The sequence below is a fragment of the Eretmochelys imbricata genome, chromosome 1, assembly GCF_965152235.1.
Source record: "Eretmochelys imbricata isolate rEreImb1 chromosome 1, rEreImb1.hap1, whole genome shotgun sequence".
Lineage (NCBI taxonomy): Eukaryota > Metazoa > Chordata > Testudines > Cheloniidae > Eretmochelys > Eretmochelys imbricata.
In genome coordinates, this window is record NC_135572.1 from 9,256,058 (window position 1) to 9,268,734 (window position 12,677).

Below are 12,677 nucleotides of genomic sequence, written 5' to 3' on the forward strand. Positions count from 1 at the left end.
AATTACCTTATGCTGGTGAATGGAAGAGTTACCTGTGTATACATAGGAAATAGGTAATTCTACTTCAAAGCAACAATTCTTCACTATCATTGTCATAAATATAAAGGGAAGGGTAAACCCCTCTAAAATCTCTCCTGGCCAGAGGAAAAATCCTCTCACCTGTAAAGGGTTAAGAAGCTAAAGGTAACCTCGCTGGCACCTAACCAAAATGACCAATGAGGAGACAAGATACTTTCAAAAGCTGGCAGGAGGGAGAGAAACAAAGGGTCTGAGTCTGTCTATATGCTGCTTTTGCCGGGGATAGAACAGGAATGGAGTCTTAGAACTGTTAGTAAGTAATCTAGCTAGGTATGTGTTAGATTATGATTTCTTTAAATGGCTGAGAAAAGAACTGTGCTGAATAGAATGACTATTCCTGTCTGTGTGTCTTTTTTGTAACTTAAGGTTTTGCCTAGAGGGATTCTCTATGTTTTGAATCTAATTACCCTGTAAGGTATCTACCATCCTGATTTTACAGAGGTGATTCATTTACTTCTATGAAAAGTCTTCTTGTAAGAAAACTGAATGCTTTTTCATTGTTCTAAGATCCAAGGGTTTGGGTCTGTGGTCACCTATGCAAATTGGTGAGGATTTTTACCAAACCTTCCCCAGGAAGTGGGGTGCAAGTGTTGGGAGGATTTTGGGGGGAAAGACGTGTCCAAACTACATTTTCCCAGTAAACCCAGTTAAAGTTTGGTGGTGGCAGTGGAAATTCCAAGGGCAAAGGTAAAATTAATTTGTACCCTGGGGAAGTTTTAACCTAAGCTGGTAAAAGTCAGCTTAGGAGGTTTTCATGCACGTCCCCACATCTGTACCATAGAGTTCAGAGTGGGGAAGGAACCTTGACAATCATAGCCTGCCAGTGGTCTGTAAAAGAATACTTGGGTCCTGATCCTGTCATCTCAGTTCTGCTTAAGCTTCATCAGGGGAAGCTCAAGTCACAAGACTGAGCTCTCCAGTTCCATTCTGGATCACCCTGATATTGGACATTGGACTGCAACCTAAGGATCAATCCTGAAAGAATTCTTTGCAACTCTAAAACTCACCATCTCTGCCATGAAACTGGCTTAAGAATTCTATTCATATCACAATGTATAGTGATGTCTGGTTACTGCAGGGCGGAGGGAGATGTAGAGTCATTAACCAGGACTTCCTCCTATCCGCAGGCAGGCACTTTGTCAGGCTGCAGCAGCTCCCATCCCAACCCCAGAGCAGAGGGAGCCCAGCTGGGGGGGAGGTGGAGATTGTGACGGGATGTAATCCCTGGGGGAAGCCTGGTAGCTGTTGGAACTGCTGTGCCCCCAAACCATTCAGCTGGGTTGGCCTCTCCCCCTGCTCTGCTGGTGACACACAGCCAGCCCCTCCGGGCCCTGTTCTCACCCAACACGACAGCAGGTGGTGCCACACACCCAACTAAGTTACCTGAGTGCTTTACCTGAGCCACTCATAGACCAACAATGGAGGCATCAGCCAATTTCCCAGCTCTCCAGCCTTGCACCCCTCCTGGAGCATAAACCCAGAATTAGACCATCTTGCACAGCACAGTGATCTGTATAGCGTAAACTCATTAAATAGTCCGCTCCCCCCACGATGGGGGAAGATATTCAACACCCTTTCTTAATGGAACTCAGAGTCCCAAACAGTTCACTCAAAAACACACAGGTTTAGATAAAACATAAATCAGGTTTATTAACTACAGAAGGATAGATGCTAAGTGATTATAAGTGATAACAAACAGATCAAAGGAGGTTACCTAGTGAATGAAACAAAGTTGCAGTCTAACACTTGTACACAGTAGATAGGATTTGAATCAGCAATATCTCACCCTGACTGATGGTACAAGCAGTCTTACATATTCTTGAGGCACAGGCTGCATCTGCTTTGCAGCCTGGGTTCCTCTCCCCTGTTCAAAGTCCTTTGTCTTCCTGAGCTTCTTGCAGGTGTTGAGTTGTGGGGGAGTGAAGACAAGTGATGATGTCACTCCCCATCTTTAAAGTTTCTTCCAGCTTGCCGGAAAGTCTATGTATGTGACGTGTGGGGGAGTCTGGTCCCATTGGTCAAACATTCTCCATTGTCTCCGTACTCCCTCTGAGGAGGCTTTCTTATACAGAGTTCCTGTGCTAGTGGATTCCTCGCTGGATGAGTGTTGACGACAGCAATTAACACTGTCAGCCTACTCCTTTGGCATACCTGTAAGGCTGGTTTTGGGTGTTTCCAGCCTCACATCACACTTTAGTAACTCACACATAGCAAGGTTTCATAAAAACAACAAGAAGTCCGGTGGCACCTTAAAGGCTAACAGATTTATTTGGGCATAAGCTTTTGTGGATGAAAAACCTCACTTCTGCAGATGCATGGACTGAAAATTACAAATGCAGGCATTATATAAGGGTGACACATGAAGAGAAGGGAGTGACCTCACAAGTGGAGAACCAGTGTTGACAGGGCCAATTTGATCAGGGAGGATGTAGTCCACTCCCAACAACCAATGAGGAGGTGTCAATTCCAGGAGAAGCAAAGCTGCTTTTGTAATGAGCCAGCCACTCCCAATCCCTATTCAAGCCCAAATTAATGGTGTTAATTTTGCAAATGAATTTTAGTTCTGCTGTTTCTCTTTGAAGTCTGTTTCTGAAGTTTTTTTGTTCAAGTATAGCTACTTTTAAATCTGTTATAGAATGTTCAGGGAGATTGAAGTGTTCTCCCACTGGCTTTTGTATGTTACCATTCCTGATGTCTGATTTGTGTCCATTTATTCTTTTACGTAGAGACTTTCCAGTTTGGCCAATGTACATGGCAGAGGGGCATAGCTGTCACATGATGGCATATATAAGGTGAGTAGATGTGCAGGTGAATGAGCCCTTGATGGTGTGGCTGATGTGGTTGGGTCCTCTGATGGTGTTGCTCGAGTAGATATGGGGATAGAGTAGGCAACGAGGTTTGCTACAGGGATTTCTTTCCTGGGTTAGTGTTTCTCTGTTGTGGTGTGTAGTTGCTGGTGAGTATTTGCTTCAGGTTGGGGGGCTGTCTGTAAGCGAGGACTCCTTGTTGTTTTTGTGGATACAGATGACACTCTGATACAAGATTTCATAGCTTCACATACGACGACAGGTTTCAGAGTAACAGCCGTGTTAGTCTGTATCCGCAAAAAGAAAAGAAGTGCTTGTGGCACCTTAGAGACTAATGAATTTGAGCATAAGCTTTTGTGAGTTATAGCTCACTTTATCAGATGCATGCAGTGGAAAATACAGTGGGGAGATTTATATACACAGAGAACAACCCAAGGGGATATCAATGTTTAGCTGATTAAGACTTCTAGAATGATACATCACAGGGCATACTTTGTACAGAACATACCATAATTACATCATCATGGTCAATATGGGGTGCTTTGGAGTGCAGAGGAAACCTGGTCTGCTGTATGGAAAGGGAAACTAAGGCACACGACTGCATAGCATTGATGAATACATGTACTGAGTTCTCACCAGTTGGAACAGCACAATGGTTGACAATAAGGCACATATACAAAGACAGGTTTTCTAGTGACCCAGAGAAGGCACACAGAACTTTGTAAAAACACATGTGGAGAACACTACAATGTTTGCAACACTTGAGCATTGTATGTTCCAAACCTTAAGAAGGCCGTGGGCACACTGCCTCTGAATTAATCAGTGATAAGCACTCCTGAAGTAAACTAAGAGGGGAGGTGTGACATTCTCCACCCCAAAGCAACTCCCTGGCACTCCCATATTTACCACGGTGATGTGATTGTGATATGTTTTATACAAAGTATGTCATGTAAGGTATCAACTGGAAAGTTATGATTTGCTGAATATGATTACCCTATTTGTATGCATGTCTCACTTTTATACCTAAAGTTCTGAAAGCATGCGAGGGCATATAACCAGCTCATGTGACACTGGACTCCATTTGTGCCTGGACTTTTCCACTAACAGGGCTGGGGGCTTTTGACTGGAAAAATGAAGCTCCCTCCACAAGGCAGAAGTCATAAAAGGTGGAAGTAATAAAATCACTCCCCTCATAATTCAACACCTGGAAAAACCTTAGGAACAAGGACCGAACTGGGGATTTGGTCCCAAGCTGAAGGCATTTCTAGCCTGTGTATGGAAGACAGGTGGACGGTTTGTACCATCAGGGTGACACACTGCGTGATTCAAATCCTGTCTAGTTTATAGAACTCAGATTGTCATTTTGCTTTATTTCTTAGGTCACCTCCTTTGATCTGTACACTTATTACTTATCATCACTTAAAATCTATCCTTCTGTAGTTAATAAATAGGTTTTATATATTTTTACCTAATACAGTGTGTTGTTTGAAATGCAAAAGGAAACCTGCTCAGGAACAGAGGCTGGTGCATTGTCCTCTCCACACTGAGGGAGGGGCGGACTGGGTAATAAACTTACACTCGCCAGCTTCTGATCAGGGTAAGACATTATAGCTCTCGGGTCCTAGGTTGGGGAGCTGGGGGTAGGGGGGAATTGGCTGGAGCCTCTCTATTGTTGGTTCATGAGTGCCTAGTGAAAACATTCATACAGTTGCATCTGGGTGTGTCTCTTCCTGTGGAAGTGCAAAACCTAGAGCAGATTGCAGCTTGTCACAGCCTCACAGTGTGAGAGGGAGCCAGGTTGGTATGCCAGAGGGCTCAGTGGCCCAGTTGCAGCTTGCATCCTGGGCAAGTCTCTCACAGTCATGTAACGAACAACCATTGCTACACCATGAATCCATTTCCTTCTTGTCATGCGCTCAGTTACTAACAGAGAGACTGTGGTGACAGTAGGGAAGTCAGGACTCCTGGGTTCTGTCTGTCATTCTCTGTGTGACCTTCACCAAGTCACGTCTCCCTTTGCCTCAGCTTACCTATTAGTATAATGGGGATATGTTCATAGTAACTTTCCTTTGCTAGGTGTTTTGAAGATCCTTCAATGAAAGTTGCCGCACAGTATGATGATAGTTACAGATGAAAATTACTGATCTCTGATCCCTTAGCAATAGCTCCGGGTGCCTGCAGAAAGTGTTTGTATCTCCCCTCAGTCACCTTTCTCCAGATCTCTCTGTCTTCTCTCTACCCATTAATACTGGGCATTTACAGGGTATCAGACCCTATGGAGAGCTGCCCATTATCCTTTGTTTTCTTACCAGTCAACTCTACTTTTTAAAAATACACAGAGCAGCCAATGCCTCTTTGACTCAGCGGAGAGCCCAAGAGTTCTCATCTCCCTTTGGGAAGGTCCCTTAATAACTGTTTACTCCTGAAGCTGGATAAACAGCACAGAAGCGCAGACCCTGAAAGAGAGACATTAGCTGAAGTGTCTCCGGTGTCCAGCTTGTTTCTGTTTAGATGCTGCTTCTCCCCTAGAGGCTGAGCGAACCCCCCTGGGATTGCACACAGCTAGATTACAAAGGGGCATGCCTCTGTGTCGGCTCTCAGAGTGGGATGCTGCTGCAGATGCTGGGGTGAGAGAGATGGGGGAAACGGCTGCCTGCGGGGGATTCCCAGGGAAGACATGTCTGGCTCAGAATTCACAGGTACCCATCTCTTGCTGAGGAGCTCACCTGCTCGACAAACCCAGTGCAATGTGAGCGTGATGGGATAGAGAATAGGTTTGTGGTCCTTTCCGCTCTGCGCAGCCATTAAACATGCTGGGGCCCTTGCCACAGAGGATGTGTTTGCTCCAATATCACTGGGCAAAATGTCCCTCTTTGCTCTGCCCCGGCTGATGGGCTCCAGCCCCAATGTGGCTGCATTTCAGTGGCGCACAGGATCCTTCAGGATGAAAGGTGACAGTAGAAGGACAATACAAGGCCAAATTCCGAGGCTGTGGCCCATATGTTTTCAGGCCCCACTGAGGCAAAACTCCCCTTGGAGTAAAAACTGAGTAAAGACCTCAGGAGCCAGCTGTGTGTGAGTTAATGCAGAGGGACTCTCACCTCCTCCTCTTGCATTTCAGGCCTCTGGCTGTTAACGGGGGGGGGGCTCTCACCTGACTTTCTGAGAGAAAGCATGGAGGGGCTAGGGCTCCTCACTGGAATAAATATATGCATCTTTCAACATGGGCAAGACATCTTTTCTTCTGGTTTCATTTGAGAAGTCGGCTGAACTGTTATGCCTGAAATGTTCAAAAAACAATTCAGCCATAAGCAGACACCCAGTGTGGGAAATTTCAGTCCAAACAGTTAAAGTTTGGCAAACTGAAAATGAGATCTCCTAACTGAAGATGTCAGACAGCTATTAGCATATAGATATTCAGGCCTGTCTGCAAAGGCCTATACTTTAAGAATTTAGGTGTATTCTTATCACTTAGCTAGTTATAGAGGTACAAAACAAGAATCAAAATCAGTCTGCCTGTTTATAGGCCTTCTCTCGCTATGATAGTCTAAGGCCTTGTTCTTAGGCTAAGGCCTTTGGCTAAAGAGCGGGGGCAGCAATGAGCTGGAAAGTGAACAGTCACGTCCTCACCAGTCACACTGAAATAGAGCAGTTTTGGGCTGTAAAAAGGTGATCCAATCTATCCTCTCCAGAGAAAGGGAAGAGCCTGGAAGATTTAAAGAAAACTTAGCTTGATAGCCTCCTGTTAGGCAAGAACTCACTTATCAATAGCTGGGGTGCAAAATCCCTCATTTCTTTGTTGTTCTATCACTGTAGTCCCCACTTCCCTATTGTTTGTCTGTATAATCTCCGTCTGGCTCTGTGATTGGCTCTTTTTTTACAAGGGGGGCGGGATTGGGAACAGGGAAATGGGAACAGGGACACAGGCAAGGCTCTGTGACATCAGAAGTGGAAAGGAAAGAAATTGGAATCGTTACTTGAGGGAAATTCATCCCAATAAACATTGAATTGTTTGCACCTTCGGACTTTGGGTTTTGCTGCTCTCTCTTCATATGAGAAGGACCAGGGAATGGGAGGGTGAAGGGATACGCCCTCTAACAACAGCCTTCACTAACGGTGGAGCCCCCAGCACCGTCTGCATTGGTGAATCCCATTCAGCTGTGCTCTTTGCTCCAATAATGTGTGTGGCAAGGAGTTCCACTGGCCAAATATGGATTAAGTAAATAATTTCCCTTTCTCAGTGTTATCTATTCAGACTTTCGAGGTAATTGAATGTTCCCTTGTTCATGTGCCTGACCTACTTTCTTTATCGATAGATTCACAGGGTTTAAGACCAGAAGGGACAATGAGATCATCTTGTGTGACCTTCTGTATAACACAAGCCATGAAATTTAATACAGTTACCCCTGTATTGAGCTCCAAAACTTGTGTTTGACTAAGACCTACTCTACACTAGGATTTTACATTGTAGAATCATAGAGCCACAGGGTGAGAAGGGACCTGCAAGGATCAGCTAGTCTAACCCCCTGCCAAGATGCAGGATTTGTTGTGTCTAAACAATCCAGGACAGATGCTATCCTGCCTCCTTTGGAAAACCTCCAGTGAAGGAGCTTCCACAACCTGCCTAGGTGTCTGTTCCATTGTCCTGCTGTTCTTACAGTGAGGGAGTTTTCCCTGAGATTTAATCCTAAATCTGCTCTGCTGTACTTTGAACCCATTGCCTTTTGTCCTGCCCTCTGTCTCAAGAGAGAAACAAATTTTCTCCATCTTTTTTATGGCAGCCTTTCAAATACTTGAAGGCCGCTATCGTGTCTGTCCTTAATCTCCTCTTTTCCAAACTAAACATACCCAGTTCCTTCAGCCTTTGCTCATACAGTTTGCATTCCATCCCTTGGATCATCTTTCTCGCTCACCTCTGGATCCTTTCCAGTTTCTTTACATCCTTTCTAGACAGTGGTGACCAAAATTGCACACAGCACATCAACTGAGACCTAACCAGTGCTGAGTAGGGCGGTACTATCACCTACCATGACTTGCATGCTATGCCTCTGTTAATGCAACCCAACAGTGAATTTGCTTTTTTTCCAACAGCAAAAGAATCCACACCCCTGAGATATGTCGCTGTATTCAACCTAACCCCAATATAAACAGCATTCTTCCATCGACCTCGCTACCATCTCTCAGAGAGGTGAATTACCTACAGTGACGGGAGAACCCCTGTCATCCATGTAAGTAGTGTCTACACTTCAGCGCTTTGCAGCACTGCTGTAGTGTTTTAAGTGTAGACAAGCCCTCAAGCAGATTTTTCCAGAAAAGCATCCAGTCTGGATCTGCAGACATGGGGCTTTGGAGAATCCACCACTTCCCTTTGCAGTTTGTCCCAAAGATTAATCACACCGACTGCTAATCATTTGGCCCTGACTTCCAATTGGACTTTGTCTGGCTTCAGCTTCCAGCCATTGGGTCTTCCTCTGCCTTTCTAAACGAGATTACAGAGCCGCTTAGCACCCACTGTTTTTTCCCCATGGAATTCTCTGCTTGATTGTCTTTTTGATGAGATAAATAGATGAAGCTCTTTTAATCTTTCTCTGTCAGGCATCCTCTCCAGTCTCCAGTCATTTTTGTGGGGTTTTTTCTGCACCCTCTCCAATTTTACAACATCCTTTTTGAAATGGGGACCCCAGAACTTCACGCGGTCAGTTTCATCAGTGCCACGTACAGAGGTAAAATCCTTCCCCTGCTCCAACTCACCACTCCCCTGATTATGCATCCAAGGATCTCATTAGCCATTTTGACCAGAGCATCACACCGGGAGCTCATGATGACTTAGTTGTTCACAATCAACCCTAAATCCTTTTCAGGGTCCCTGCGTTCCATAATACAGTGCCCTAGTCTGGGGGTCTGGCCTGCATTCCCTGTTTCGAGAGGATCACTTTGCATTTCACAGTATTAAAACATTTTGTTTGCATGGGCCCGGCTCAACAAATGCTCCAGATCATTTGGTATGCCTGCCCTGGCCTCCTCATTGTAACCACTCTGCCAGTCTTTAGGTAGTCTGCAAATTTTACTTGCAACAATAATCTATTTGCTTCCAGATGATTGATGAAAATATTGAATAGCATCTAGCCTTGAACTGATCCTTGCAGAACCCCACTACAAACACCTCTATTTGCTGAGAATGGCCCATTGACAACTGGTTTCTGAGATCTGTTAGAAAGCTAGCTTTTCGTCCATGTAGCAAAATCTACTGATATAGTGTTCATTTTTTAAACTGAATGTTTTCCCCTACTAAATCCAATGCCTCAGAGAAATAGAAGTCTATTGCATCTGTTTGGTTAACTTGATCAACCAAACATGTACTCTCATGAAAGGATGAAATCAGATTTATTTGACAAGACCTGTTTTCCATAAACCATGTTGTTCACTGGCATTAATTATACTCCTAGACTTGTCGCTTTCCCTCCACTGCCTGCATTCCATCTTGTCTGCATCAGACTACTACTGCACCTCCCAGAACATATCTTCCTTGCTCCATCTTGGGTGCTTTCTTATCCGGTGGAGACACTTGGCTGGAGTGGAGGGGGTGCCTCCTTTCAAGGACATATCTGGTAAAGCATAAGTAACAATAAACAAAAACATTATTGTTAACTATATGTACAGAATTGAAATGCTACATTAAAATACACCGCTGGTAACACACCAGTCACTTTCCCGCTGACCCTTGATAAGCAGACATGCCTGTGAACAGTGCAAGCATGGTGAGTGTTCCCAGGGGCGGGGGACATTGTGCCTGGGAGAAAAGCAATGTGAAAGGGGTCATGCGGCACTTCTTGGGGGACAATACTCAAAAGTTTCCAACCCTTTTCCACAGGCGGGAGTCATTGTGGCAGATATCTCTCTCCTGAGGGTAAGCAAGGGTGCATCTACTACATGCTTGCGGTTTCTGCCCCAGTCCCTATGCTGCTCGCCTGTGTGCTGCTTTGGTCCTTGCCCAAGTAATTGCAGAATGGTGAGAGAAAGTGTCCCTCAATGGGGGAAGGAACAAAGAAGCTCTGCCAAGGAACCTCCAGCAGAGGTTTGGCAGGTACCTGCAGGAAGGTTTCCTAGAGATCTCTCTGGAGGATTCCAGTGAAATCTTGGTGTGCATCAAAACCCTGTTCTGCCATACTGCCTAGCTGTTTGGGGAAATGCCCAGCAAACACAAACACTGCCAGCCTTGTACATTTCTCTGCCCTCAGCCCACCTCTGCACTTCACAAAGCAAAACCACTTACCAGGGGTCTCCTCTCCTGCTTCTGGCTCACCTGATTGTGACTGCCGAGACTGGCTGGACACCTGCAGAGTGGAGAACAGCTCCTGACTGGACATAGCACTGGGCAACCCTGGCATAGGCTGCACATCTTTTAATGCCTCCACCTCTTCATGAATGACTTCCTCCTCTGTGTTAGGTCCAGTTTCTGTAGGCTCCAGCCCCATCGAAGTATCCACAGGGCTCTTGGTGGTGGAAGTTGGGTCACTTCCAAGGATAACATCCAACTCCTTATAAAAATGGCAGTCTGGGGCTCAGCACAGGAGCGACTGTTTGCCTCCCTTGCCTTCTGGTACATGTGCCTCAGCTCCTTCACCTTTGCTCTGCACTTCAGCTTGTCCCGATCATAGCCCTTTTCCTGCAAGCTGCAAGAAATCTTCCCCTAGGCACTGAAATTCCTACAGCTGAAGCACAGCTGGAACTGCACAGCCTCCTCTCCCCAAATACTGAGCAGATTCAGCAGCTCCACAGTGGTCCAAGCGGGAGACCATTTGCTGCATAGAGCCGCCATGGCCACCTGGGAAGATGTGATGTGAACACTCCATGCCGAGCAAACAGGAAGGGGAATTTCAAAATTACTGGGCCTTTAAATAGGGAGGAGTGGAAAGTATTTACCTGGATGCACGGCAGCAGAGTTGAAACTCCTGACCAGAGAGGTTAGAATGGGCATTGTGGGATGCCTTCCAGAGGCCAATTACAGTGATGAAATCAAGCACAGTGTGTACACTGGCACTTCAGTGACAAAATTTTTGCATAAAAAGCCTTACAACTCTCGTTAAGGTGCCTTTATTACATGACTGAAACTGAGGAGTTGTGTCATCAAAAGTGGCTTTGTAGTGTTTACACCTCCACTATTTCTTCACCAAATGCTGCCTTTTGGCGAAAAAAGGTGACAGTGTAGACAGGGCCTAAGGAACAATCAGGGAAAACCAGTATCCACTCGTGTTTCCTGTTGGTGCCTATAAAGATTTCCCACACCACGATGTGTAGGAATTGTTGACACAGGGAGCACCATAAAATATGGAATTGGCATTATTAGGGTCAGTTGTTCATAATTCATTTATCTGAATAATGAAAATGTCATTTTTCAGTGTGTGTGGAGCGACCAACCTGCTTCATCAATGAGAACAGCCTCCAGTAGTGCATGAAGTGTCTCATATTAACACTGTCTCTCCATCCAGGTATTTGTCCTGTGACTATCGCCCTACAGCCTGGGTTCATACAGGAAGTCAGGGGAACATACAGTACATGCAGGAAACACCATTCTGCCTCAGTGTTGGACACTTTCTCTCCTACTCCATGTCAGATTCCAACTCAACTGACTTCAACAACCCCTCCACCTTCATCCTGCTGGGCATTCCTGGCCTGGAGGCAGCCCATGTCTGGATCTCCATCCCCTTCTGTGCCATGTACGCCATAGCCATCCTGGGGAGCTTCACCATCCTGTTCATCGTGAAGAGGGAGCCCAGCCTCCATGGACCCTTGTACTATTTCCTCTGCATGCTGGTCATCACTGACCTGGTCCCGTCTACGGCCGTCCTACCCAAAATGCTGAGCATCTTCTGGTTCAATTCCAGGGAGATCAATTTCAGTGCCTGCCTCACCCAGATGTACTTCATTCTCAGCTTTTCTGTGATACAGTCTGGGATCCTCGTGGCCATGGCTTTTGATCGCTATGTGGCCATCTGCGATCCCCTGAGACATTCCACCACCCTGACAAACCCTGTGGTGGCCAAAATTGGCCTGGTTGTGGTGCTGCGTGGCATCATGCTCGTATTGCCCTACCCCTTCCTGGTGAGGAAGTGGCCATATTGCAGAACCAACATCATTCCCTACACATTCTGCAAGCACATAGCTGTGGTGAAGCTGGCCTGCGCAGATATCCGCATCAGTAGTTACTACAGCCTCTCTGTGGCATTCTTGGTGACTGGTGTGGATGTGTTTTGTATCGCTGTGTCCTATATCCAGATCCTCAGGGCCATCTTCAGCCTCCCAACAAAGGATGCCCGCCTCAAGACTTTTGGGACCTGCGGCTCCCACCTCTGTGTCATCTTAGCCTCTTACACCCCACATCTCTTCTCTGCCCTCACGCAACGGTTTGGGCACAATGTGGCCCTGCATTTCCAGGTTCTCATGTCCAACATGTACCTCCTGGTGCCCCCCATGCTAAACCCCATCATCTATGGGGCGAAGACTCAGGAGATCCGGGATAGGCTGCTCCAGCTCTTTACTCAGAAAGGGACCTAAAGTTTTCTCCTGATGCTCTGGTTCTCAGACCACACTCCATTCAGAGGTAGCTGGTGATATAGTGCTGGGCCCTCCTCCCTGAATCACTGACTGGCCAGTCAAAGAGATATTAAATCTTTTCCTCATCTTACTGTGCTGTTTCAGCGTGACAAACTGGGGAATCTGTCTATGTGCAACTCATAGGGTTGCCACCTTTCTAATTGCTGGTAACTGGAAGCCTAAGGCCTCACCGCTCTA

General features: G+C 46.1%; 1 protein-coding gene across 1 annotated transcript; it reads left to right on the top strand.

Annotated features, from left to right (window-relative positions):
- Positions 1-11,441: 11,441 nt before the first annotated feature.
- On the top strand, positions 11,442-12,440 carry LOC144279812 (olfactory receptor 52R1-like). Its single transcript, XM_077841490.1, has one exon. The coding sequence runs from the start codon at positions 11,442-11,444 to the stop codon at positions 12,438-12,440; it is 999 nt and encodes a 332-aa protein (XP_077697616.1).
- Positions 12,441-12,677: the final 237 nt, after the last annotated feature.